The sequence below is a fragment of the Leishmania donovani genome, chromosome 27, assembly GCF_000227135.1.
Source record: "Leishmania donovani BPK282A1 complete genome, chromosome 27".
Classification (NCBI taxonomy): Eukaryota; Euglenozoa; class Kinetoplastea; order Trypanosomatida; family Trypanosomatidae; genus Leishmania; species Leishmania donovani.
In genome coordinates, this window is record NC_018254.1 from 534,399 (window position 1) to 561,271 (window position 26,873).

Sequence of the window (26,873 nt, forward strand, 5' to 3'; positions counted from 1 at the left end):
AGAGGCCGTGCTCAGATGGCTGAGTCGGGTGCACTGCTGCAACGCGCGTGTCTACGTCTGCTCCGCACCACGCGGATGGGGCCCATGGTCGGGCCGGGGGCCGAGTGCCGCTTCGCTCAGGTCACATGGCAGAGAGTCGGCACACGTTGGTACGACAAGGACGCACCGACGGAAGCTCGCGTTGAGGCCCTTGAGGAAACCACTTCATTTCCTCTCCGTGAGTGTGCATGCATGTATGTGTGTGCACACACATACGACGCATTCAAGTGAGTCGATCCGCCATCTCACGTTGCTGCGCTTCCCGGGGCCAATTAAAAGAGGAAGGGAGTCTGATTCGAGCAGCAGCTGCTTTATTCGGCGTTGTATGGAAGGAGGCGTGTGCTTGTGTGACGGCGCATGTGTGCGTTTAAAGGGGCCACGAGACATGCGTATTTTCCCCTCCGTTGTACTTCCCGGATTCGCCGGTGACGCAACGGCAAGTGTTGCGGGCTCCGTAGAAGGCGAGTCGCGGCCGCCACTCCTTGTGCGTGTTAGAATTCTTTCTTCTCGCTGCTTTTGACAATGATGTGCACGCGTGTTTTCGTGTGTGCGCGTCAGACAACGGGGAGGTCGGTGGACGTATAGCAGCGTATGGGTGGAGCTGACGGGGCCACTTTAACAGCGGGCACGAGAAGGCAGAAGGCTTCTCTTCTATTTTTGACCTTCCTTCTGGCAAACTGACTTCAAAAGGTAGAAACAACACGAAAAAAAAAACACAGGAAAGAACCGATGATCGAACGGGGCAGCAACCGCAGCTTCACGGCGACGCCGTGGAGCTGGCCAACACTTCGTGCCTTTACGTTATCTCCTCGTCGCTTCATTCGTGCGAGCAGGCGCCAGGTGCATCGAGTCCGTTTGAATGTTCTCTCCGTCTTTGAACGCACCTTGCCAGGAGGTGAGATGAAGTCTATCATGGCTGCTCTCGCACTCTCCCTCTTGTGTATTTGTGGATGCATTCCTGAATGTCCGTGCCTCTGTATGTTTGTGTGTGTGTGCGCCGCTCTAATGCTGTTGATCACACACACACACATACACACACACCTCCTCGCATCCTCCGCTGCCGCACTCCCCCCTCTTTTTTTCTTTCGTTCGCTGTTTTCGGCTGTATCTCCCTCTCTTTCCGTTTCGCCGTGTTGCCGCGTACAACAACATGGCGACCGCATAACAGCCCCTCTTCCACTGCACCCGTGCTCGTGTCACCTCGTCTGTGGTATACACATCTTCCTCCCCGACTGAAAGGGAGACGAGCGGCCCGCAAAGCGGAAAGCACAACGGCGAGAAACATGAGCTCGTCTTCGGTGCTCGACCTCCACAAGAAGTGGTTCATGGTTCCACTGCCGCTGCGCACCTGCAGTCTGCGCGATGTGGCCACCTTCACCGTCACCAAGGAGCAGATGGACAAGTACTACCAGGAGGCGCAGTCCATCCTCGATGATGAGGGCAAGGCGGCGCAGATGGATCGCGGCCGCTGGTACAGCTCGCAGTTTATGAGTCGCGGTACGACGTCCGATAAGATCGCCACCGCCGCGGTGAAGCTGGCAGATACAGACTTCATGTTTTACCTGGACGGGTTCACTCTGCTCTTTGACACGGCGCGCACAGACACGCACCACTACGAGGCGGCACTCAAGGCGCTGACGGCTGTGTGGCCAAGGCTGTTGCCGCCGCGCCCGCTGAAGCGCTTCGTTTCGCAGTACTTTGCCACACTGCCCACGGACGACGTGGCGCGCAAGACGACGCTCGTATACTGGTACCTGGAGGACTACCTGAAGCGCACCTATGCCCAGTTTCTTGCCTTGAGTGAGTCCATGCTGAAGGACCGCATTGTGCAGCGCCGCGATACGTGGCTGGACGCTGTGGGTAAGCTGCTCTGCTCCGTCGCCGAGGGCCGCAGCACTGCCATGGCGATGATGATCGACAAGCTAGGTGACCCCGTCTCCAGTGTCGCACACAAGGCGTACCATCACTTGCTGAAGCTTCTCTCCGAGTCTTCCACGCACCAGTCGATGCTGTTTACGGAGTTGGAGAAGGTCATCTTCATGAAGAACTGCCCGCTGCGGACTATGCGCTACGCCGCCAATGTCATGAACCAGCTCGTCTTCAGCAAGGAGGAGCGTAAGCTGGCCCTCAAGTGCGTGCAGACATACCTTAGCCTCTTCCGCCAGCTTGCCCTCACCGGCAACGTCGACTCCACAGTGACGACGGCCATCATTGTCGGGCTGCGCCGTGCTTTTCCGTACGCTGGCGTCGACCTGGCCCCGCTGGAGGAGCACCTCAACGCTCTTTTCATTCTCGCCAATACTGGCAACTTCCAGCAGCGCGTGGCCACACTTACGCTTTTGCAGCTTCTCGCCTTCAATAAAGGCACGGCGGAGTCTTTCCTAAATCGCTGGTACCGAACCCTGTACGGACTGCTGTTGCTCTCGCCGAAGCAGATACCGCAGTCGGCGCAGCTCACCAACTTTTTTTCCCTTTTGCATAAGGCAATGCGCGCCGACAAGTCGAAGGCGCGCATTGCCGCCTTTGTTCACCGTCTGCTGCAGCGCGCCGTCTTCTTCAACGACGCCATGATATGCGCAGTGCTCTTGCTGGTCGGCGAGATGTCGCAGGCTCACCCGCACGTGCGCAAAATGCTCAAGGCGCACGCGAACCCCCTCGCCGCGCCTGCTGCGCTGGCGCAAAAGGGGAAGGCCGGAAATGGCACTGGCACCGCCAGCGCCGCCTCCTCTGGCTGCAACTACGACCCCAAGGCTCGTGAGCCGCTCTTCGCGAACGCGGCCGGTGAGTGTATTTGGACGCTTAACATGCTCTCGCGTCACTCGCACCCGTCTGTCGTCAAGCTCTCCATACTGCTGCTCTTTGGCGAGGACATCGTCTTTGACGTGCACCCACTGGATGACATGACGCCGCTCAACTTTCTCAACATGTTCGTCGACGCCAGAGCCAACTCAAAGGACGACGACGACGCGAAGGCTGGCAACACAGCTACGGGCATTTCCGTCTTCCACCGCGCGGCGCACAAGGCGAGTCTGCCCAGCACGTCCGACCCGTACTTCATCAACGCAAGCGCGCAGGACGTGGACGTCGCGGCGCTCTTTCTGCACAGGTACGCCGTGCAGCGTCAGCGCTTCCTCGAAGGTTTGTCGCAGGTGCGCTCCACCTGGGGCGACACAAGTGGCGAGGCCGACGTGGCGATGCGCGTCACCAACCTCGACGCGGCTCTCTTCGGCCCCTCTGGCACGCTGGCCGACCCTGTGGGAACGGCGAACGCGGCGGCCGCATCACGCGGTACCAAGAAGGCAACAGCGGCACCAAAGCGCGCAGCAGCCAAGGACAAGGACGAGGAGGTGTCCGACGAGGGAGAGCGCGACGGGCAGGGAAGCACCGATGGCCTGGCGGGCGACGGTGACGACGCCAGCGGTGATGACCTGGACGACTTCGACGCGGAGGCGAGTGACAACGGCCTCGAGTGGGGCCTGGATGACGAGGCAGCCTGCGACGCCGAGCTCGACGACGAGGAAGTGGAGGAGGACGATGACGAGGACGCTGAGGATGCGCTGGGCGGCAGCGCTGCCGCGGCCGCCGCCATGGCGGACGAGGGCGCCAAGTTTGGCGAGCTCATCGAGGCGAACGCAAAGGAGATGTCAAAGAAGCGCAAGCGTGAACTGGATTGGCTGGAGGGGCGCTCGGCTGGTGGTAGTGGCGGTCGCTCCGGTTTCGGCCGTGGCCGTGGCGGTGCCGGCCGCACTCGTGGCGCCTCTCCATATGGCCGTGGGCGCCTGCGCGGCCGCGTTTCTTCTCGCGTCCAGGGTGGCGGCGGCTTCAAGCGTGGCCGCTACTAGGGCGCACTGCCGGGCAGCGTTGTTGTGCGCACTCAGCTCTCCGGCTTTGGCCCTGCGCGTTTCGATGTTGCTTTACACTGTGTAGAAACGTGCAACTGCTCCTGCGTTTTCCGTGGCGAGTCAGCGACGCGCGCTCCTCGACGAGTTTTCCGTTCGTCGCTTGTTGTGCTTTGCTCGAGTGCGAGCATGTTTCCCCGCATCTGCGCGCGTATTTGTAGAGGTGGCGCTGTGCTGATTCCGTTTCTCCACCCCTCACGCGCGGCTGACAGCCCCGACGACGGTCGGCGTTGAAATCGTGTCCCCCTCTGACCAGCCCTTTCTTGTTGCTGTTGTTTTCTTTTCGGCGTGAAGGCTGCGCCTGTGTCTGCGTGTGCGTGCGGATGGCGTCTTGTCTTACGTTTAATCGGCGACGTTGTGCTAAGCCACCTCTATAACACCTCTTTCGGCATGGACGTAAATAAAAGAACACGGAGAGAGGGGGAAGGGAAAGGGAAAGAAACGCGAAACCGAACGCAGCACAAAAAGGGAAAGACGTGCGTGCGCGCGGGGGTGAGGAAGAGGGGGCGGCTCACGGAGGTGGCAACAGGATCACCCCATATGGCGAAGGCATATGTGGGTGACAGCGGCAGACAGGTCTCGCCTCCTCCTCGTCTTGCCGAAATTGTCGCCCGAGGTCGCTTGCCATCTGTGGATCAAAGCGAGTGAGGAGTGGAGAAGCCGAGACAGAACGGCGGCGGCGCCTCGGTATGGGCAGCAGCCGTAGAGGAAAACCCAAGCAACTGGTGCCATTAGTGAGCGCGAAGACAATATGCGAGACGCCAGCATGTACGCGATGCGCCCTCTCACTTGTTGCTCTCATCCCTCTTTCACGGAAGCAAGCCCATCTGCCGTATAGCCTCAATGAATACATACGTGTGTGTGTGTGTCTTAGGCGCCCTGCTCTGTTTCAAGAAAGCACCACGCTCCTCATAATCCACGCTCCCCCGGTCGCTCCTCCGTCTGCCCTCTCTGTTCGTCTTTTCTCGGACACTTTGTCTGTTTCAAACCTGTGCGCTGGCCCGTTTCGCGAACTCGTGCGTGCGCCGTCTCCGACTGCACGGCGCCCCTCGTTACTGATGCATGGCAGCTCCCTCGTAGTAACATCTCTTGTTGCCCCCACCTCATCCGCTTTCCTCAATAAAGAAGACCCGCTCGGAAAGCACGCACATCATCACCTGCAAGCTTGACATACAACGCAGGCACAGCGAGAGAGAGTTTTGTTTTCTACCCATATCCACATCGCCCCCTCTCCCTGTCTGTGTCTGTGGCTTTGTGTGCGTCTTGCCCGTCTCGCTCCCGTGTTCTACTATCGCCATCTGTGCCTTCTTCCCCTCCGCGTGGTGCATGCGCGCTGGCGTGCGTTAGTGCTGCTCGTATACGCTCCCCTCTTTCTCGCCACTGACTTTGCCGCAGCAGACGCACTTGGGCGAGTTGGTGAGGCCGTCAGAAACTACACAAAGTAACGAGAACCTATCAAAGGCGTTCGACGTCAAGTGTGTGCGGAAGCAGAAAGCGCACTATTGCACACTTGCGGAGTGTGCTCCTGCTCACTCTGCCTCGCTTCTTTCCCTCTCCGTTTCTTTCGGCTTGCCACGCTTGATCATGCCTCTCGCTGCCGCCAAGACGCCCATCAATGCCACGGCTGCCACGAAGCGCGCCGAGGCGGAGCAGTTGACGCGCCTCATGACCCTTTACCGTGCCGTGTGTGTGCGCCACGACGAGCTCGGCATGGAGATTGTGCTCAACGACATTCTCGCCTTCCTCACCAGCACGCACCAGCACGAGCAGGCGGAGGCGTTCATCGCGACATGCAACATCACACTGCCGCATCGCGCGAACAACCAGGCAGCTCGCTACTTTTACTACGTCGGCCTCACGCGTGCGCTTCGGCTCGAGTACGTCGACGCGCATCAGTGTCTGCAGCAAGCACTACGTAAGGCACCGGAGCGCGCGTTCGGCTTTCGCATTGCTGCGACGAAGCTGTCTTTGGTCGTGCAGCTGCTGCTCGGAGAGATTCCGCCGCGCTCTGACTTCCTCGCCAAGGACATGCGCGACAGTCTTGCGCCGTACTTGCAACTGGCCTCGTGCGTGCGCTTTGGTCAGGTGGACCGCTTCATGACGGTTCTGCGCGAGCACCAGGTGGCCTTCGAGCATGACCGCACCCACTCCCTCATCTTGCGTGTCCACCAGCACGTCATTAAGACGGGTCTGCGCCGCATCTGCCAGGCATACAGTCGCATCAGCATCTCCGACGTCTGCTCAAAGCTGGCCATGAGCAACGTGGCGGACGCCGAGTACATCCTCTCCAAAGCCATCCATGATGGCGTGATTGACGCCGTTCTAGACAATGAAAAAGGCGAGCTCATCTCGAGTGACAGCATCGACGTCTACTCCACTTCTGAGCCGCTTCACGCGCTGCAGCGCCGCATCCAGTTCTTAAACTTGACGCACAACGACGCCAAGCGCGCCATGCGCTACGACGTGACAGACCCCGAGATTATCGAGGAGCGGCGTAAGGAGGCGAAGGCGGAGCGTGATGAGCTGGAGCGTGCCATCCAGGATGAGTCCACCGGGATGGACAACGTGAACTTTGAGGACGGCCTGTAGAGGATGTGGGCCGCCCCAATGCACGACGGCGCCTCTGTCGGATGTCGTGTCTGTATTGTTGTGGTCGTTTGCACCTTAGAGGGAAGGAGAGTTGCTCTGGAGAAAGGGGAAGGGGACACCGGTGTATGCTTCAGAGGGCACGCCGACGCGCAGTCGCATCTTTCTCCCCTCCCCTCTTCCACCCGAGCGCCCTTGTCGTCTTCGCACATGTGGTGCGTCTGTCTGTCTGCCTGTGGCACCGTGTGCTTCTCTTGTATCCTCCGCCTCCTCCCTCACCGCAAAGGAAAACACAAATGTATGCGTGGTGGGGCGTCTCCCTCCCCCCCCCCCTTGTATGCGCGGGTGCGCGAATGGTGGTGGTGGTGGTGACGATGTGCAGTAGACGCGCCGGTGCCAAGATCGTTGGGTGCGCGCGTGTGTGTATGTGATGGCGCCCGTTTGCCCCCCCCCCGTCTTCTGCCCGCCCCCGCCCATCCTTTGAGCGTGTGTGTGTGTGTGATTTCCTTGTCTCTTCTCTCTCCCTCTGAGGGGCACTATGGGGTCTTTCTACGTCTGTTGTTCCGAAGAGGATGAGCCTCTACGCACAGGTGCGGGCAGGCGGGCGTGTCTCCGCAGAAGCCATCACCCCACCCCCACCCCTCCTTTTCCCTTTAAAGAACAAAAAAAACGAAAAGAACATCGCCAAAGGGCAATGCACGCATGCGTGCCATAGGGGGAGCGCGCGTGTGCGTGCACGAGGATACGCACACCTTTCCTTTTGTTTTTTCGCGCCGCCGCCTCCTCGTGCGGCGGTGACGTCGACCGTTTTTTGTCTTTCCTGCATAGCCAGGCACACAGGAATAAGAAGAGCCACGGCAGGAATGACGGCATGCCTGCTTTTTCTTCCCTTCTCGCCCTCTCCCTCTCCATGTCTCCTGCCATGACGGCAGCCTCAGCCTCTCACCACTTCCTTGTGCAACGTCTTTCCTCCTCTTGTTTACATGGGCGCCTGAACGTTTTCTTTTTGGTGCTGCTCGCGATTTGGCACGGTGGCGGTGGCTCTCATTGCGCAGTCTGTCGTGCATCAACACGCGCAAGATCCAGAGACACAGACAGGTGTCATCAAGACGCGCACCTCCTCTCACTCGCCCCTCCGCGCGATCTAACGTTTGGCGTGGACACGGTACTTTGTTTCGCTCCCTCCTTCCCCTCCCCCTTTCCCCAAGGGGCACACCCGCATGCATGAGTGGGACGTTTCTCTGCACCGTATACGAACCTAGTCCATACTGCTTCATCGCGCACGCGCTCGCTCTCTGCGCTGGCAGTTCGCACTAGACAGCCAATAGTTAAACAAAAAAAGAGAACACAAAACGTTGCCAAAAAAAGAAAATGAGCGCTGGCACGACGTCTAGCGAGGCGAAGACCGCCACAGACGATTCGCAGCAGCGCACGCCCTCGATCTACACCAGCGAGGTGGTGCGAAAGATGTCACGGCACGGGTCAGCCCTGCCGCTATGCATGTCTCGCGCTCAGCACGAAGCACGCCGTCAGTCCGCATCCGTCCACTCCGCCAGCAAGCGACGTCATCGCCGTTCTAGCGGTTTTTTCCCCAGCTCAAACATTCCTCCGCTGATGGCGATGCCGGGGGGAAACGGCTGGGGCGCATTGATAAGCTGCGCCGAGGCGAACACCGAGGTATGGCGGGCGATCCAGATGTGCTCCTTCTATCCCAGCATGCGCGTCAGCGGCACCGCCTTCGAAAACTCCCTCAACCTGGCCCACCGGCAAAACACGCACGTCGCTAGCGGCTCATTCTGTTTGCCGTCGCACGGCCGGCTTGGGGGTGTCGACATCACCGGCGGCATTGTCCCTGTCCTGCAGGATGACGGGCTACGCCAGCGCACAATGAGCATAAGCGTGGTACCTGACTCTTCTGCAACCCTGCGGGAGGCGCTGGAGGAATCGCGCTCCGTGCTAGAGCTGAGCCAAGGCAGCATTCGCGTTGCCTCTGCCGGCGGCGCTGGCACGTATGGCAGTGGCCGCAATTCTTTGTCTACCGCAGCAGATGCTGCCGCGCGCACGCTCTCATTCACGGGGGGCAGCAGCATGGTGCAGATGGCGTGCGCCATGAAGCGGGCCGCGATGTGGGAGGTGCTGGTTGTGACGGCCCTGTCACACCGAGCGATGGAGGTCCGCTTCCGCCGCCAGCGGCTGCGCCGAGTGCTAGAGCGCCACCTTTTGCCCACGCTGCTGAAGCGCAAGCGCGAGACGGGGTCGGTGGTTCCCAACAGTGCTCGCTTAAAACGCAGCGCGAGCACCGGCAGTGGCGATGCCACCAGCCGAGGCGGGCTGCTCGACGATGCCGGCGCTGTACCGCAAGGCACCTATCTCCGCGACCACGACGCCTTCTTTGACTCTCTGCACAACGCCACTCTCCTCCAATCTTTCGCCGAGACTATGACGCGGGAACGCTTCCTGCCAGGCGACATCATCGCAAGGGCCGGCGACTCTAGCCAGAAGGCCATGTACTTCCTTATCTCAGGCAAGTGCGAAGTGTGCACGGAGCGTGGGGAGAAGGATGGCGACGACCCCAAGCGAGCTGACGGGGCGACTGCCGCGGATGGTAATGTGCGACATCATCAACGGAAAATTGGCGGCGGCGCTGCGTCCCGACCGATCAAGGAAGTGATCATGGCCGGCACCTCCTTTGGCGGCGTGTTTGGCGGCAGCGCTCTCTTCGCTGGCACCTACCGCGCGCTGTCGCAATGCATCGTGTGGGTGCTGCGGGCTGAGGAGTTTGAGGAGATCTTTCGCTCGTTCGCGGATCGCACGATGCTTGACAAGTACAAGGAGGCGCTTCGACAGCACAGTTTGTGGTGGCTGCAGCAGTGGTACCACCCTGCCAAGTGCTACGGGTCTATCCCCATTTACCGCAAGCTCACGAAGCGCATGTCCTCCTACCTGAGCGATTTCACTCCTGTTGTGAAGGTCCGCGGCGAGACCATCTTCTCCCACGGTGACGTTGCCGGCGACGTGTACTGCATGCTCGAGGGGACAGTGCTGCGGCGGACCAAAGGTGCAGCGGGAACGTACGGAGACGACGGCGTTGCGCAGCGTCTTGGCACCAACTCCTTCACTGCGCTCAACGTTATGGGTCGCTACCTCATGCTCGGTGAGGAGCCGCACTTGGTCCCGGGGGTGCAGCCGTACACTTGCACCGTCAGCAGCCGTGTCGCGCTCTTTTTCAAGGTATCTGGCGAGCGGTTTGTGAACGCACTGCTCGACGACCCGCTACTCTACGCACAGCTGCGGGGGCAACTGATGCGACAGCGGCAGGAAAACATGCGCCTTCACCTCGAGTGTCTCGCCTATGTACCACTGTTGCAGCGCTTCCCGGCCGAGAAGCGAGAGGAGCTCGTGCAGCACGCACGGCCACGCGTGATAGGCCGCTCCGTTTCGTTGTGCGATCCGGCGCAGCACATCTCTGATCTTCTCATTATCGTGAGCGGCAACGTCCGTGATCCGCGGCACTACAACCAGAAGGCCACCAAGCCCCTCGAGGTGCCGGCGTCGTGCGAGGTGGAAAACCCGGATGGCACTCCGGGCGAAGACAGTGGCGCTAACTCACGCGTCAGAAGCGGCAAGGCGGATCGGCGTCATGGTGCTCAGGGCCCGAAGTCAGGACACGCAATGGATCGTGACACGGTTCCCGCCTCTGGCACTGCTATTGTTGATACGAATGCCACTGCCAGACTGGGCTCTCAAAGCAGGAGTTGCGAGGGTGGCGCCATGCGATGGAGCGCCCAGAACCCTCTCTCCGACGTCCCGGCCGACAGGGAGGCGGCGGCGGAGGAGGATGTAGTGGAGTGGAATTTCTCCTTTCGCGATGCGCCGCACTCGTCTGCATTTTCGGCCTCAGCGACTCCCTCGAACAACGTCGCGAACGTGAAGGCAGGCGGGGTATTCAGCACAGGCTCTGCCCCTGTGATCTCGGCGCAGCAGCAGTACCTACTGATGCTCGATTCGGCACCTCTCGTCTACCCCGACGAGTCGGAAGACATTAATCCAGCGCTGCCGGTGCAGCCGGCCCGCCGCTTCGTCGCAACCCTGGGAGGCAGCTGGGAGGCCCTTCTGTTGGACAAGTGGCCCAACGGCTGGGAGTCGGTGACGACGGTGGAGATGTGGGCCATTCCAACCCGTATGCTGCGCCTCGTGTACAACAGCTGTACCAAGCCGGTACAGCTGTCTATCTTGAACGGTTTACGGCACGCGCAGAAGGAGGCCCTGCAGCTGCCCACTCTCCCGCACACAAAGCTGCCACCGATGAGCATCTACACTCATCATGGGGAAGCAGTGATGGCAGCAGCGGCCACCGCCGCGAAGGGCAGCGGCGCGCCGCGGACAAAGGGTACCAGCCGGTGCGGCGGTGACAGGAAGGCGGCCCAACCCGCACCTAGCGGTTTGACTTCGGGGATTAGCGGCGAGGAGACCGGGGTGATGGAGGTGGGGACGCAGCACTCGGCTCTTACACGCAGCACTGGCCCAACGAAGTCAGCTACGCAAGCGGTCGCGGTGACGGCTGTCATCAAGGAAGGAAATGGAAAGGCGCGCCAACTCGTCTCTGTTTCTGCCAGGCAGACGACACGTAGGACTACGCTGCCGCTTTCAAAGCAGAAGATCGCGCAGACCAGCCGTACCGGGGCAGACGCACCCCAGGACACTTCGTCGCGCGGGGACGAGACGCAGGCAAGCGCATCGGCGAGGCAGACCCAGGACGGTCGGACGCGCAGCTTGCGGCGCCTCCGCGAGGCAGCCACTGCGCTAGGTGCTGGTAAGGTAATGCCTGCAGAACCTACCGTGGACCCCGCCTTGCTGGCCTGCTACGACGGGGTGGTCGGCGCTGCCGATCCGCTGATGCTGCGGATTGTGCGCGACCCGGTGGCGGTGGTGCCGCCGCCGCGGGGCACACGCAGCGCCAAGCCGGCACCTGCCTCGATGAGATCAGCACAGCGGCTTCCACTGATTGCATCGTCTTCTGAAACTGCCTCGGCGGCAGCATGGCCGACTCTTCCCGTGTTACGGGATCGCTGGTTTCACGCCGTGCCATCCTATGAACCCTTGCCAGGGACGGCGCACGGGGCGCAGACGCTGGCTTCGCCACCGGTGTTTGCGCCGAACTCGACAGCTCTTGCGTCCACCTGCATCTCTCCCATCCCCCAGCATGGCAAGAAGCTGGAGGGCTACGTGGCCTACTACGCCGCCACCGTCTCTCCGGCTCGTCCTGCCAGCAGGACAAGCATTGGCGGAACGTCAGTCACCGGGGCCGCAGTGGCGGTGCCGGCACCTGCTGTCACTCTGACGCGCTCTCCATCGCCGACGGAGCTAGGCATGAACAACATTCATTTGCCGAAGCGCCGCGCCTACGCCGTTTGAGGCCCTGACGCGACTGTCGGAGGGGGGGAGGATTTGGAGGTTGGCGGTTAGTGACGTCACCTCCACCCTTAGTGTGGCGTCCATCCAATGAAAGGTCTGCGTTGGCCGTCGCCGCCGCGTGTCTGTGTAGGCACGGTGCCGCTGAAAGTGTGTCTCGCCACTGACTAGCAGACCGTGGCACATGCGCTCTCTCCGTCTGTGTCGCTCTCTTGTCTCTCTTTTCGTTCACGATGTTTTTCTTGGCTCTGGCTTCCCCACCACGTCAGCCGTGTCCAAGCTAAAGCACACACACACACACAGGAGGGAGCGAGAGAAAGCCGTCAGCCGGTCTGTGCGTGTGGTAAAGGACGACTTGCATGATGCACATGTCGTCTTTATTATTTCTTCTCTTCGCGTGCTCGCGTTTGTCCTCGGTGACATGCACACGCCCATCACGTACGCCCTCCCACACACACACACACCCTAGGCAAGCGCAGGTATTCACACACACACACACACAAGCGTTCGCCTCGGCAAATACCCTCATCCTCCCTCATCATCATCCACCTCCCTCGCTTGCGTTTCTCAGCGTTGACGCACCAGGTTTACATTCACCAAGGCCGAACGGCTGCAGATGCGGGCGAATTAGTGCCGCAGTGAGGTGGAAAGGCGGGGGGTAGTGACCGGTGAGGCGGGAGCTGAGGTGAGGGAGTTCGTTACACACATCTGGGCGCATCGGGGTGGGGGCCGGCACTACAGGCCCCTCTCCCTCCTACTGCGGCTCAGACTTTGCTTTTCTGTCTCACCAATTTACCCCCACCTCCTGTCTTTGTTTTACTTGGCTGACCTGCTGTTTGCCGTTGTGTTTGTCCCTGTACCCGTCCCTTCGCCTCCCCCTCCCCCATTTCCGATCCCTTCGCTTCTGCTACCCTCAATCACTCTTTTTGTCTGTTTCTCGATGTTAAACTTATGAACCGCCTCTTTCCTTCACACGCACGTGCACATGTACATACACCTGAGGCGCTGCGGCGACTCCGGATCAACATTACATCTCTCCTTTCTACCGAAGGGGGGAGGGTCATCTTCGTTTCGCGCGCGTAACCCTTTTATGTTTGTTTGCATTTGTTGCCCCACCCCGACCTCATCCTCGCCCTCCACGGTGGAGCCGCGGTCTCCCCGCTTCACCTTCTCTTTGGCCCTCTCACGTGTACCTCACTCTCACTCTCCGGTTGCCGTCTTGCTCTCGGGCCTCATCTCGGCCGCACATGTGCCTCTCTGCTCCGTCGAGCCTTATACGGTTTTCCTTGTACGAAGAGGGCGGCATCAGCTGAATCCACTCAGCAAGATAAGAATTGTACACGTCAGCAAGCAAAAAAAAACATGAAGAGGCCCAATGCAGCACACGCTCAGCAAGTTCGGGGAGGAGTACGCATTTCTCCATGCCCCCCTCCCTCCCCACACTCTTCTCTTACTGCTGCACACAGCACATCTCTGACGGGTGTGCCGCTCTTTGGAACCTCCTTTTTTTGGGGGGAGGGAGTGGAAGGAGAGTACGGCGACGAATGCGTCGCCTTCGGCGCTGAGGAGTGCACCTGGTGTTTGCCTCCCTGAATCCTGGGAAGGGCCGAGGGTGTGCTTGTGGAGTAGACTCGCATGCTGCAGTGCATGTTGAAGTGCGGCAGCGACTTGGCACCCACCCGCCTTTCCACCATCTCTTTGACACACCCACTTTGACGGCACGTGTCTGCCTGCGAGCTGCGAGCCGCCACTCGCGTGCGTGCCCCCCTCCCCCCCCCACCCCCCGCTCCTGAGGCAGTCACTCAAAGGCACCCCCTGCCTCACGGCTTCCCTTAGCCGTTTGCTTTTTCCATTGTCTCCGCTCTCCTCCTCCCCGCCTCCTTTCCTAAACCCTTGCCGCGCACTAAAAACACGCGCACACGGACTCGCGGACGAGGTGTGCTATCGCTGACCTTGTGCTGCCCCATCGGGCGATTCTCTTTCCCGCTCTTCTTCCCGCCGCCCATCACTCCTCAGCACGAGTGCGCGCCGTGTCGTTTTTTTCACTGTCGTGCTCCGCGCCACTTTCCCTCTTCCACGGACATATCGACGCTCACGCATATCTATAGAGGCGAGCAAGTGTGCATGCGAGGCGAAGCGTCGTCGTGAAAGCAGAAGAAACAACAGCGAGTGCCTGGTGCCCCTCCAACGCATTCTGCCCGCCCTCCTCCTCTTTCAACCCCACCACCGGCATCGGTGCCTACATTTCGCTATTGTGCTCTTCCTCCCCTTCCCCTCCCAACGCACCGCCTCTCTCAGGCTGCCTACATCCACCTATCCCTCCAAACACACACTCACGGCGGCGGAAGCGGCGCAGCGCTGTTCTCGGCACCTTCGACGCGCTGAGTGTCGCGTGCCCTGCGTTGGATCCTTTGCGCTCTGCCTTCACCGTTCTCGGGAGGCGTAACTCTTTGGTTTGCTTGTGCTGTTCACAGGTGGGCGGTTTTTCTTGGTCGCTGCTCATGCCAGACGTCAACTGGGCTCTTGAGGAGAATGGAGCTCACATCGCCGAGGTGTCTCACGAGGCGGTGCACGTCGCCAGCATCGCCTCCAACCTGCTGAAGCCCCGCGAAGACCAGCTTTGGATCACCGGCGACGCCCCGCAATACGTGACGGTGTCTCTCTCCCCATCCCACCCGCCGCTGCAGTACGCCGGGTGGCATGTGTGGCACGACTACCTTACCAATCCCCACATGGTTGAGATCGCGTCTGGTGCATCGCCAGACACGATGAGCGCCCTCCTTGTGTGCCAAGCACTACCCGGGGCTGGTACTCAGGTGTGGAAGCTTCCGCGTGCGATCCCGCAAGACCACCAATACGTGCGCTTCCGGATTATGAGCACCTTCGGCCCAGGTCCGACGTACATGAACAACATCGTGCTACTGGAGAACGACCCTGGCCCGGGCTACAACGCGTACGGACAACACGTAGAAGACTCCGCGACTACAGCGGATGACATTCTTCGTGGAGAATCTGCTGCTCGGCACCCATCTGCCGCTGCAGCGTCGCCCTACATGTCACCTCCGACATCCGTCTTGCGACCACCTGCTTTCGGTGGCGGCATGGACAGAAGCCCTCTACCGCGGCGGGCCCCACCGACGTCGGCGCTGCCTGGCGCCTCTCCCATCTCCACCGCAAACCCGCGCGACGATCGTTCGGCGGATGTCGGGGTGTTCATTGCCCCCGGGCCGTCTGCTTCAGCGCACCGCGGTGAGCGCGCGGACGGCGGCGCTGGCGGCCGCTCGCCGGGAGGAGCTCGCAGCAGCAGCCGCATGAGCCAACTGCTCCGTGACCTCGATGACGATATCAAGATGCTGAAGCCGATCAAGATCGTCAGTCCAAGAAAGAAGATGCTCTTGTGCGTGCCCCAGGACTCGCACGCGAAGTCGGCGGACAGCAGGAGCGAGGATGATTACTTTGAGGCCCGGCAGGGCGGCGGCCATCGCGAAGGGAGCGCCAATGGTAAGGCCCACCACAGTGGCGAGAACGATTCTAGCGAGCATCGTCGTCACCACCGGCATCACCGTCGCAGCAGTAGTCGCCGCCGGAATTTCAGTGGCCGCGAGGAGCGTAGCGACAACAGCAGGTCTGCGCAGCTGGAGGGCAGCCATGCACCCCACTCAGTGCCGATGGGCGCCAAACAAATGGCTTTGGCAGTTTGGCCGCCGCCGGCGGTACCTCCCTCCGCAGTAGAGCTCAGCTCCCTGCACGGCGAGCGACTCAGTGCACTGGAGCAAGCAGTTGCAGTGCTGCACGCGACGGTGCAGCACCAGCGCGACGATCTCAGTATGATCAAGCGTGTGCTACTGCAGCAAGCAACGGAGCGCCGCAAGGAGGCGGCGCAGCGGTGCGAGGAAAAGCAGAAGATGGGCACCGTCGCCGTTGCGCTCCCAGCGGCACTGGCTGCACCGCCCGGCGCACCTTCATCGGCTGTCGCCGCCGACGCCAAGGCCCCTGTGTTACAGATAGCTGCACCCGATCAGCGTCTGACGCACCGCAGCATCACGGTCGGCTTTCCCGAAGACGCTCTGCGCACCTATGTCGAGTCCGTGCTAGACCACAAGCTGCGCAAGCAGATGAAAAAGGTCGAGGCAAAGTTGCTGCAGCGGTTGGACAAGCAGCTGCATGATGTGATCAAGGTTCTCTCCGTCACCATTGAAGGCCGGCTGGCTGGGCTGGCCTCGTCAAGCGCGACGGCGCAGCAGCAGGCAGCGCCGTCACACCGGCCCTTCTATGCGGGGCGCTCGACGCCGACGCAAGCTGGCGGCCTGCCGACAGCCTCGTCCTCTGCTGTGCGCGACATACCTCGCAGCTCCGTCATGGGGGGCGGCCCCGGAATCGATCTTGGCGATGCCGCTTCCTCTCCCAGTTCATCGAAAGGGTATTACTATCACACACCGCTGACGCGCACTGGCTCAAGCGCGAGAGGGCCGGCGGGTGGCTCCGCTACCGCAGCGTTTCCGGTGTCTTATGTGGCTATGCGCAACTCGCCGAACGCCTATCGTGCCACCACCGGTGCACCACCTGTCTCCATCACCAAGGGCCGCTTCTTTTGAGGAATGAGAGAAGAGATCGTACGGGTCGCTTTCTCCTCCTCCCCCTTTTCCGCCGCCGAGTGGCACGCGCGTGGGGCTCGTACGGTAGAGGCTTATATTACTACGACTATAGACTCTGTACTCATACTACGACTACCCCGCCTATGAATTTCGTCTTCCTTTTTTTTGTTCGCGGCTCCACATGAAGCCGTGAAGGAGCCTTCGCCCAATAGCCGTTGTGCTGGTGTGCGTGTGTCGGTGCGTGTGTTTATGTGTCTTATCGCCCTGTGGGGAATATTTTCGCTCTCACTTGTCCCCTGGTTTCTCTCTGTTTGTGCGTGTAACCGGCTGGGTAACTGTGCCAGCGAGCTCTTCGTCGGGATGCCATGGTCTTCTCTTGATGACATGTGCAGTCCCACAGCGCACGATTGTTTCGTCTTCATCGCTTCACATTCGCACCTGCCCCGATTCAGCTCCTGCTCCGCCAAAGACTTTTTCTTCACGCTGCCCCCCCCCCCCAACCACCATCACCTCCGTTTCGCTTGTTTTCCGTTCTCCAACACATTCCTCGCTTTCTCTTCACTTCTTCTCATCTTGTACATCGCCCACTCGGCCATCAATGTTTTATGGTCTGCCGCCGTCTCGTCTCGTCTCGTCTTTGTTCTTCCTGTTAGACACTTCCCTCATGTACGTGTGCTTCACGCACAAACCGGTCGCCCCTTCAACCGCCTTCCTCTTCCCCTTTTCCGTCCCTGTCCCTGCCACCGCCAAGCTGTGAGGGAGGCAAGCAAGAAGAGGGGTTAGGCCGAAGATGAGAGGGCCTCCTCCAGTCTTCGCGAGCGCGCCGCACACGCGTGCGAAAGACGAACAACGAAAAATGTATTCTGCAGTGCTGCGTGCTGCTTTGCTTGCGTTGCGCATGAGGTGCTCTTGTGCTGCTCCCTTGCACTACGAGGGGGGCGGGCTGGTGGGCTGCACGCGTGTCCGCTGCAGGGGCGCGCTCCTGGGTTCAGCAGAGCAAGTTGGCTACTCACGAGAGACGCCAGTGCTCATGTGTGTGCTTGTGCATGAGCAGTCGTGGCACATGCGACTTTGTGCATTTGCGTGGCCAAGAGCGGCTCCGCTACGGTCACTGCCGCACACGCACACGTGCACACAAACACACATACAAACACTGTACAAATACATGGAAGCCACTCGCTTGATGTGTGCCCCTCCCCGTTTCCCTCCCCCGACGCCACTCGGCATGCACTTCTGCTATCACGGGCATCGTTGCTTCTCGTCTTCACCTCTGTCTCTCTATCTCCGTATGACGGAGCACATGCTTTTTGTGTGTGTGCTTGTCGTTGTTGCTTCTAGATGAACACCGCCGTTCCCGTTTGTCTTGGTGCTCCCTTCCCTCCTCCTGCCCCTCTGCACGGACTCGCACCTCACACTCACGCCGGAAAGCCTCCGCACGATTTTCCATACGTCATCCTCGCGCACGGAAGCGAAGGGAGAGCGCACACGCATATCGCACAGGCTAGGCGCGTGAGCAGGATTGGCTCAGGGCGCGTTCAAGTCTCGCGTGCGCAAGTCATACAAAGAGGGGGAATTCATTGGCGGCAAACACAAGGCATCCGCGAAAGAGGAGGATCACTTCTAGCGCACCCCGTCTCCACCCTGTAGTGAGGTCACGTGTAGGAGCCACTTGATACAGCTCTTAGTAGGAATAGGGAGCAGAGCAATCCACCTAGGGGAAGAGGGAGAAGGTGCAAAACCACCAGAACAGCAACGGAGGATCAGCCTCGAGATGCAGGCTCGTAGGAATAGCATGATGCGCCGCGTGGCGCGTCGTTACGCGCGTGTGCCTGGTGAGCACGGTGACGCGAGTGTGCCTGCCTTCTTCCCCATCGCCATCAATCCCGGCTGGTGGGGACAGCCCTTTGGCAAGGTGAAGGACGGAACGAGTCAGCTCCTTTTCTTCTTTGGCATCATCTTCCCTGTCGCCTTCTACTGGTTATTCGACGTCACGTTTGGCCAGCGCACGCGCATCGCTCAAGTCGGCAAGAGGGCAATGGCCTCAAACTTTCTTTTTAGACAGCTCGACCTCGACGACCCGGATCACGCTATCAAGTATGAGCAGCTACAGCAGGAGATGGCAGAGAACAAGCTGGACGTCCGCTGGGGTGGCACGAACTTCCTGGCTAGCTACCTTTGGCAGCCCGGCGACCCAGAACCGGACATCCGCCGCAAGGAGGCACCCGCGCATCATCACCATCACTAACACGGTCATCAGTTGGATGCGAGGGAGGCCGAGGCAAGTGGGCCCTCGTCACGCGCCGCGTGTTCTTAGTACGAGACGACCTCTGCGTGCACCGTATCGAGCGCGTGCTTGTGTGCACATATACATATGCGTGTGCGTGTGTGTGTGTGTGTGTGTGTGCCGAGGCTCTGCTGTGCGAGCGCGTGTGCGTGGGCCGGGGGAGAGTCTCGCTTTTCGTGCGCTGGAGTCGTGAGCCTTCCACAAAGGAGAGAGGACGGGGGCGAGGCGGGGAACGCCCAGGGCGAAAGGTCTACCACACTGCGCGTGTGCCAGCTGCCATTTCCACTGCTGCCAAAGAAAACATGCATGCCAGGGCCAGGCTGCACAGGCGGCAGTGCGACAGCGGACGCCGCTGCTTCGTGACGCCGGTGACAACGCACCCGTATGTGCTCCTCCTTCTTTGCCAGCGCGACAATGCAAATGGATCGCGTGCGCTTGCGCGCCCAGCTCGCCGTCCACTGATGTCTTTCTACACCTCACTACCACACGTGTCTTCTCCCTTGACCAGCTTGTGCGACGTCTCTCTTTTTGTTTTCGTTTTCTTCGTGCGGCTTGGTAGCCGATCGTCTGCCGTGGGCCCTTACGTCGAGAGCCATCGCCGTGCCGTTCTCCGTTCACTGGGCTGCACCGCCGTCGAAACGAATACGGCCAAGCGAAAAGCAAAAAAAAAACGTTCAAGCGACGACCCCAACAAAAAGAGCAAACAACGCGCTGCGAGAGCCACCCGTTGTGCGGTGCTCTCGGCCTTACGCACCTACGCTTCGTCCATCTGGGGCTGCGTATTGCGCATGCACACGCTCTCACACTAGGAATGAAGGCACTGCATAATTCCGCTTAGCCAACACGGAGGCCACGTCTCAAGAGGGCGAGATCAGCCACGAGAGCACTTCCTTTCGGTCTTGAAGCGCTTCACGCTTGTTGTTGGTCCTTTTCACCGTACCACTGTCGCTCTACATCTCACCTCATGTCTGTCTCTCAAGGCCTTTCCCCTCCTCCTCCGTGACCCGTCCGCCGCCACGATACGATGCGTTTCTTTCTTTCTGCTCTGTTGGTGGCCGCTCTCGTTTTTTTTTTTCCGCGTCTTTGCAGGACCTCTCTTTCCTTTCTTTTTGTTGGTGCTGTTCAAACGCCGCTTTACGTTGGTAACATCATTTGTTGCACCGCTCCCCCACCCACTGACCCTCCCATCCGCAGGCGTGTTGTGGTGGATTGACGCCGGCTGTGCTCTCTAGAATCGCACGGCCCGCCACCCAGACACGTCCAATCTTCTCTATCGATCCTCCTCTCCACGTGTTACTCCCTTCTTCAACTACCGCCCTCTGACAAGCGATTTCCGTCTCACTCAACGCGGCTCTCCCAATGTTGGTGGAGTGTATCGAAGGCATGCCCGTGTGTGTTGCGCTGGTTTATTGGTCGATGTCGTTTGTTGTACTCCTGCTGCGCCTCTTCTGCGCTGAGTTCGCTGACCTCTCGTCGTACGGCGGTCGTAGCGCAGCTGCCGCCGTCAGCCCAGGCGTCTGCAAGGCCGAGCGCGATCGAGAGGGAGAGTACTCCGCGGCTGTGGCGGCGACTACCCTCACGCGTTGGTGCGCTACACCGGTTCACTGGCTGGCCTCTTCGTTCTTGGGCCGGTGGCGCGTCACTCGTAAGCAGTCGTTCACCGCCTTTTACGTCACTGGCCTCGTCACAAGCACAGCCCTTTTCGGGATTCGTTGGATCGCCAACTGCAGCAATGCTGCCTCCGGCCACCCCTCTCTGGTTGCTCGCTCGCCGCCGGCGCCGGCTCACCCCCTCTTATGCGTGCCGCAAGTGCTCTTCACTCTTCACTGTGCGGTGCGCCTTACCGAGACGCGTCTTGTGCAGCGCTTCCGCGAGCATGACACTGTGACCCTCTTTGCCGCTGTGGCGGGTAGCACGTTCTACGTTATGGCAGCCATTTCCAGCGCCGTGCCGAGCCACACAATCGTCCCGCGTGCGTCTCAGTGGTTACACCGGTTACTGGTGATGCGGTGCGTCTTCGGCGCCGGTACCGTGGCGCACCTGTCTCTGCAGGCCATTCAGGTCACTGCGCACACGATACTGGCGCGGCTGCGACAGCGCCCCTCGCACACGGTCTCATCGACAAAGAAGACGCACATGCGTGGTTGGGAGGAAGGTTTGTGGCGACGCGTGCAGGCACATCTGGCAACCTCTAGCGCCGCCCAAGGCGAATCGCCAAACAGGCTGTCCACGCCACCGGAGCTGTACGGGGCGTGGCGCCGGTACCGCTATCCGTACTTCTCGAACGTGTGCTTTCAGGTGGTACTCGATCCGCACTACACCTGTGAAGTCGCCATGTACGCCGTGAACACGATTCTTCTGCTCCTCTGCGTACTCCCCGATGCAACAGAGCCCGCCACCGACATCGCCGCTGGAGCAGCACGAGGCATGGGGAGCCGCTTCAAGAGTGGCGAACCGCAGTGGTGCCGCATGGCATGTGCCAGTGTACCGTGGTTGTCGTTGCTGGCCAGTGTTGGCGTCACCGTATTCACCGCCGCCAACCTCGGCATCACCTCTGCAGAGCACCGACGATTTTGGATGGCAGCAAATGCCACACGTCGTCTCGTTGGCAGTGCGCTGCGAAAGATACTGGACGAGGAACAGGCAAAACCTCTCAGCAACGGCGGTGGCCGACTTCCAGCAGAGATCGTCGACGCAGCGGAGTATATGCTACGGGAGGCAGTCGTTGAGGAAGTGGTGCCCAAGTGGAACGTGTTCCCACTCGTGTGGTAATCAGAGGATTGTATCCTGTGGCGCGGTCGCCAGCCACCCCCCCCCCACTCTTGCCGCTAAGGATGCGAAGCCTTCAATGAGACTCTCCCTCCTCAGGTGTCTCCGCATGCACGCACGCACCTGTCATCTTGGCCGCATCCACACTGAGAGGGAGATGGTTACTAGAACTGCATCGATGGCAATCGCGCCGGCTCGAAGGAGTCAACCACGACTCAGACGTACATCCCATGCGTGCAGACACACACACACACACTTACTTACACACTGACCCACAGAGACGCCAGCGAAAGAAGAAGGCAACAAAAAGATGCCGTGCGTGCGCTTTTTTTGGTGGTGCATTTCTGTTGTCATGGACGCTTGCACCGCTTCCTCACTGGCGAACCCATGTCTGCTCCGCTCCTTCTCTCCTTCTCCTCTCCCGCCCGACGCTACAAGCCTCTATACAGGCAGGCATACACGCGCACGCGTAAGGGCGTGCTTGCTGCCTCTCGTGCGATGCGCACCGACGCGAGTGGCGGGACAAAGCCTTCACCACCACTGCCCAACACACGCGCACGCGTACAAGGGAACAGCAGCAACGCGTAAAAAAAGCAACTGCGTGCTCCCCACCGAGTCACTCAGTTCTCTTCCGATTGCCATCATCATCGGCGCAGCGTCATCATGCCGCCTGTGGGGTCCGGCTACACCTTTGCAGACTTCCTGCAGCGGCTGGAGCGCAGCCCTGCGTCGCAAATGTCCCCCCTCTACCACGAACACCGCCTCCTCTTTGTGAATCGGCCCGACATGCTCTCGAGGGCGGTCCTGTCGGTCTCGTGGGAGAGAGGGCTGGCGATCCTACAAGCAGCGTACTACACCCAGCCGGTGGCCGCTGAGACGTACAGGGCGTTGTTAGCCCGAATGCTGCGACACAACCGGCACGTGTCGAAGACCGGCGCAGGTCAGCTTGTCAGCTGGCAGGCCGCGATGAAGGTGATGAGCGAGGCAGTGCTGGCGCACGGCACCTCGCTGCCGACCCGCGTGTCTGTCTCGACGCTGCGCCTTCTAGCACCGCACCGGCAGTGGCGCACGGCCATTGACGTGCTTAAGCTAAACCAGGCGAATGGACAGCTTACAAAGCCGATGTTGCTGGATGCGGCTCACGCCTGTGCAACGTCCGCGGCATGGCCCCATGCCCTCCAGCTGCTCATGCACCTTCATCAGCAGGATCCGCCGCTTCTGTTCGACGCGATACAGAGTATGCGACCACCTGGCACGACTGCCCTCACAGCCGCTGCCAGCGCTCACGCATTGCTTCCGTCCGTCCACGACGGCGGAGCCCCAACACCGGCGCAGCAGCACATTTTGAGCGTCCTGAACAGCGTGGTTGGGAGCGTTCCGCATGAGGTGGCAGCGCGGAGCCCGCTCTGCACATCGTACCTGACTCACCTGCTGGCGAGCACCACGTTGACACCCGAGCTAAAGGTGCAGCGAGCAACGGCGGCCATGGCGCAGCTGCCGTGGACAGCCGCACTGGCACTGCTGAGCGACCTGAGCGAGCCGGCCTTGCTGACGGATGTAGAGTGGACGCGTGTGCGCGACGCCGTTCTGCTCCACTCCAACTCTGGCACCGGTAAAGGAGACGGTGGCAGCGGCGCAGGAGAGGAACGACAGCGGCGGCGGCCGTTGTCAGCGAAGCGAAGGTCGAAGAGGAAGAGAGACGCCTCCTCTGCTGTCACCTTGCCCGATGCGGCGGAGCCGGAAAAGGACGAGGAGGCCGCGGAGGGCGCGGTGCCATCCTCTTCCACGTCTCTGAACGCTTCCATCTCGCCATTGGCACCATCGGTGACGACCGCAGCAGCTGCACACTCCCAAGACACTGCCGTACTCAGTACAGCGGTTCTCTTCTCCCGCATGCAGCTCCTACGCGCTTCTCCCCTGACAGCAGCAGCCATGATCGCCGTTATGGTGGACAAGCTTCCCACGCCGGAGATGGCAGCTGCGTTTCTCCAGAGCTGCGCAGCGCACCTTGCGCAACCCGTGCCGGCCCCTTCCTCGGCAGCGGATGCTCTCGACACCGCGCTACAGGGTGGTGGCCTCACTGTGGGCTCGGTGGCGGCCACACGCCACCCCGTTGTCGTCCACGCGCTCTTGCGCAACTGCTCCCGACACGAAAACGGCTGGGCTATTGCAGCACCGGCGCTGCTTAGGCACAGCGCGGCGCAGGCGACGACCCCGCCCGAGCTGCTCAGCTCACTTGTTCGACAGCTGCGGCAGGCGAAGCAAGTAGCGTTGGCGGTACGCCTGCTTCACGAGCACATTATCCCTTCTGGCAGTCTCTTGACACCGACGTCGTGGGAGGACATACTGGAATGCGCACTGGCACACAACCGTGCCATTCGCCTGCGACACCTTCACAGAAAAACGGCGAACTCCCACGACGGTAGTGTGGCCACAAAGGCGGCCCTGAGGCTATCGAGCGTTCACTGGGTGTCTGCGCTGAGCTGGGTTAAAACCCGGCAGGCGACCTCCAGCGAGGATCGGATTTGCAAGACGGGCACCGGCCCATCGCAGGGTGCCACGCAGCGCCATCCACTGGAAGTTGTCGCTCTAGAACGGCCCCTGTCACACAAGATGCTGAGCCTCCTCATCAACGTCTGCGTGCTGGGAGGCAGCCCACAGGGTGCCCTGCACGTGCTTGGCTACGCGCGCCGTGTAAACAAGACGGAGCTGCCCCATACATCGCAGATACGAGCGCTTCTGTACTGCATGCAGTACGATCGCCCTTGCGAAGCAGAGGCAATCGTGGAGCAGTGCGCGAAACGTGAAGGCGAGGCCGCCGCGCAACCGTTGCGGCACCTTCTGCGATTGATACGAGAGGGGAAGTCTGATGACGACGAAGGAGACGAGGAGTGAGCCACGCTTTCGAGTGCGCGCGCACGTGAAGGACGGCGTGCCTGCGCGTGGTGCGTCTTTCGCTCCCCTCTCCCCCTCTTTACCACCTCCTCTGATGGATGGCCATGCGCGCACTCTCGCTCTGTCTTTGGGTTCGTGTGTCGTCTTTTAAAATGTTGTTGTTCTTGGTACTTGTGCGGTTTGTTCACAGAGTCGTCTCCCTCCTCCCTGGGTTCGCCCCCTTCGGCCTTTTTTCGACCTCCCACTGTCGCAGACATTTCCGCACAAGCGCTGAAGAAACAGCGAAAAAACGTTGCAAATGAAAATGCAGCCGCTGCGACCCCCCCCCCTTTGATGAGGAAGCCAGGCAGCCTCCCTCTCTCTCCATCCCCCCATTTCCCCATCCCCTGCCAAATGCCGAACCTCTTCTGGTGGTGACAGGGTCAGGCACCCGCGACGTAGGGACGTGAGAGCGACTCACTGCTACGGATGTCGGCGGCCAGGCCCTGGATGGCGTGGCGTGGGAGCGACCTGCGACAGCGAACACGCTTGTGCCATCCATGTGCTAGGCAGAGCGTCATGGTGACTCGAACGCATCCCATCCGGCCCTCGCACTGGCCACTGGTGGTAGGCAGCCTGCGTGCCGCCCCGAGGCGGGATGCACCAAGGGTGGCGACCGGCACGGTGGGGGAGCGGCTGTGCGGCTGCCTGCGAAGCGTGTGCTGAGGGCAGAGGTTTGGGGCAGAGGCCGTGCTCAGATGGCTGAGTCGGGTGCACTGCTGCAACGCGCGTGTCTACGTCTGCTCCGCACCACGCGGATGGGGCCCATGGTCGGGCCGGGGGCCGAGTGCCGCTTCGCTCATGTCACATGGCAGAGAGTGGGAGAACACAAGGATGCAACGAAACATCAGCGCAGACTTCCATTGCAGGGGAAGTGGGGTACGCATATTCATGCGGAGCGATGCCCGCGTTGAGCAGTAGATGGGCAGCGACGCGTTAAGATTCTCCTCTATACCGGGGATGGACTCGACTCCCTCTTCCCCTTGTTATTACTCTCACCGCTTCCTTCCTTTTTTTTTCGTTTCTCTCCGCTGCGGTGGTGCCGCATCGATGGTTGTGCTCATGGCTCTTTTTGGTGCGCGACTTCGGTGGCGGCGCCTCGTTGCTGTTCCCTTTCTCTTCTTTTTGGGGGGTTTGCGTTTCGCCCGTCCCAACTGACCCTCTCTATCTCCAGTTCTTAAAAGGAAAGGGAGAAGAAAATCATTTTTAACGCCGACGCGAGAGCGAGCGTGAGAGCGAACGTTGCATGCACAGGAGCAGCCACACACACACACAAACACACACACACACACACACAAAAGCTTGAGTACAGCCTCACCCCGGCTCGCTTCTCTCTCAGGTCTTCTGCTTTTTATGGACCTCTATTCCTTTTCCTACACGCTTAAACCGACGTCGTTGCCAGTCGTCGTCGTCGTCACAGAAGTTCTAAGAAGCTGCCTTCGTGCTTAGCAGCCGCAGCTCTCGCGCTTGTCAGTTTCACGACTCCGAATTCTTCTTTCTTCCGCCCTGCGTCCTTTCTGCGGTGTTTTTTGACGAAGCACCTGCCAGTGTGCCCTGGCGCTCTACTGTGACGGCACAATTACGCAGCCCCCCCCCCAAGAAAAAAAAAAAAACATTCACTAAACACCCTTTCGACTCCCCATCCTCGCATTGCTCTGTCATCGGGAATAAAGGGGGAAAGGATATGCGCCACACGGTCGAAATGATGTCCGCCACACCGAAGCAACCCTCCACCGCCACCACATCCATCTCGTCGGGTGAGAAGTGGGACCACTCGCTGGAGACGTTGATCCGCAAGTCCACGATTGGGTTCGCCTCTGGTATTCTACCGGGGCTTTTGCTGGCCCGCTCGCCGGCGGCACGCAGTGCCATCATCGCCCTGTGCACCGGCGTGGGTAGCGGTATCGCTTATGGTGAGGCGCGCTACCTTTTCGATCACGATATCATGTTCGACAAGCGTCACTTGATTCAGGTGCAGGTGGTCGGCGGCAGTAGCAGTCAGCAAAACGGCGACCAGAAGCCTATTGAGTAGAAAAGCTCGCAGGTGACGGAGCAGCCGAGCGTAGAGGGGAGAGGGTGGAGCGGGCGAAAATGAGCAGTTAGCGTCCCACAGAAAACGTGGGCACTGCTGCGGCTCGTGCTTGTAGGGCCCTTTCATGTCGGGTGTCGTTCTTAGACGTGTTGCTGTGCTTCCTCACCCCGCATCACGCGTACATCGATGCGTCGCTGTGCTGTCACTTCTTTCTCTTGCTATTTACGCATGTGTGCGCACGTGGTGCCGGAGAAGCCTGTATGCGTGTCTCTGTCGTTGTTTGTTGTGCCCTCGATTTGTGAGCGCAGCGCGTGCGCTGGGGG

At 60.4% G+C, this 26,873-nt stretch overlaps 8 protein-coding genes across 8 annotated transcripts; all 8 read left to right on the top strand.

Moving 5' to 3' along the window:
• Nucleotides 1–1,322: 1,322 nt before the first annotated feature.
• LDBPK_271360 (hypothetical protein, conserved) lies at nt 1,323–3,881 on the top strand (the record flags this gene model as incomplete). Its single annotated transcript, XM_003861941.1, has 1 exon — nt 1,323–3,881. The coding sequence occupies one exon, from the start codon at nt 1,323–1,325 to the stop codon at nt 3,879–3,881; it is 2,559 nt and encodes an 852-aa protein (XP_003861989.1).
• A 1,641-nt stretch (nt 3,882–5,522) lies between these two features.
• On the top strand, nt 5,523–6,527 carry LDBPK_271370 (proteasome regulatory non-ATP-ase subunit 3, putative; the record flags this gene model as incomplete). The annotated part of the gene is made up of 1 exon (XM_003861942.1): nt 5,523–6,527. One exon carries the CDS (start codon nt 5,523–5,525, stop codon nt 6,525–6,527), a length of 1,005 nt encoding a protein of 334 aa, XP_003861990.1.
• A 1,368-nt stretch (nt 6,528–7,895) lies between these two features.
• LDBPK_271380 (hypothetical protein, conserved) lies at nt 7,896–11,939 on the top strand (the record flags this gene model as incomplete). The annotated part of the gene is made up of 1 exon (XM_003861943.1): nt 7,896–11,939. One exon carries the CDS (start codon nt 7,896–7,898, stop codon nt 11,937–11,939), a length of 4,044 nt encoding a protein of 1,347 aa, XP_003861991.1.
• Nucleotides 11,940–14,437: 2,498 nt separating this feature from the next.
• Nucleotides 14,438–16,531, top strand: LDBPK_271390 (hypothetical protein, conserved; the record flags this gene model as incomplete). Its single annotated transcript, XM_003861944.1, has 1 exon — nt 14,438–16,531. The coding sequence occupies one exon, from the start codon at nt 14,438–14,440 to the stop codon at nt 16,529–16,531; it is 2,094 nt and encodes a 697-aa protein (XP_003861992.1).
• Nucleotides 16,532–18,302: 1,771 nt separating this feature from the next.
• On the top strand, nt 18,303–18,776 carry LDBPK_271400 (hypothetical protein, conserved; the record flags this gene model as incomplete). Its single annotated transcript, XM_003861945.1, has 1 exon — nt 18,303–18,776. The coding sequence occupies one exon, from the start codon at nt 18,303–18,305 to the stop codon at nt 18,774–18,776; it is 474 nt and encodes a 157-aa protein (XP_003861993.1).
• A 1,398-nt stretch (nt 18,777–20,174) lies between these two features.
• LDBPK_271410 (hypothetical protein, conserved) lies at nt 20,175–21,587 on the top strand (the record flags this gene model as incomplete). The annotated part of the gene is made up of 1 exon (XM_003861946.1): nt 20,175–21,587. One exon carries the CDS (start codon nt 20,175–20,177, stop codon nt 21,585–21,587), a length of 1,413 nt encoding a protein of 470 aa, XP_003861994.1.
• Nucleotides 21,588–22,247: 660 nt separating this feature from the next.
• LDBPK_271420 (hypothetical protein, conserved) lies at nt 22,248–24,479 on the top strand (the record flags this gene model as incomplete). The annotated part of the gene is made up of 1 exon (XM_003861947.1): nt 22,248–24,479. The coding sequence occupies one exon, from the start codon at nt 22,248–22,250 to the stop codon at nt 24,477–24,479; it is 2,232 nt and encodes a 743-aa protein (XP_003861995.1).
• A 1,744-nt stretch (nt 24,480–26,223) lies between these two features.
• LDBPK_271430 (hypothetical protein, conserved) lies at nt 26,224–26,550 on the top strand (the record flags this gene model as incomplete). The annotated part of the gene is made up of 1 exon (XM_003861948.1): nt 26,224–26,550. The coding sequence occupies one exon, from the start codon at nt 26,224–26,226 to the stop codon at nt 26,548–26,550; it is 327 nt and encodes a 108-aa protein (XP_003861996.1).
• Nucleotides 26,551–26,873: the final 323 nt, after the last annotated feature.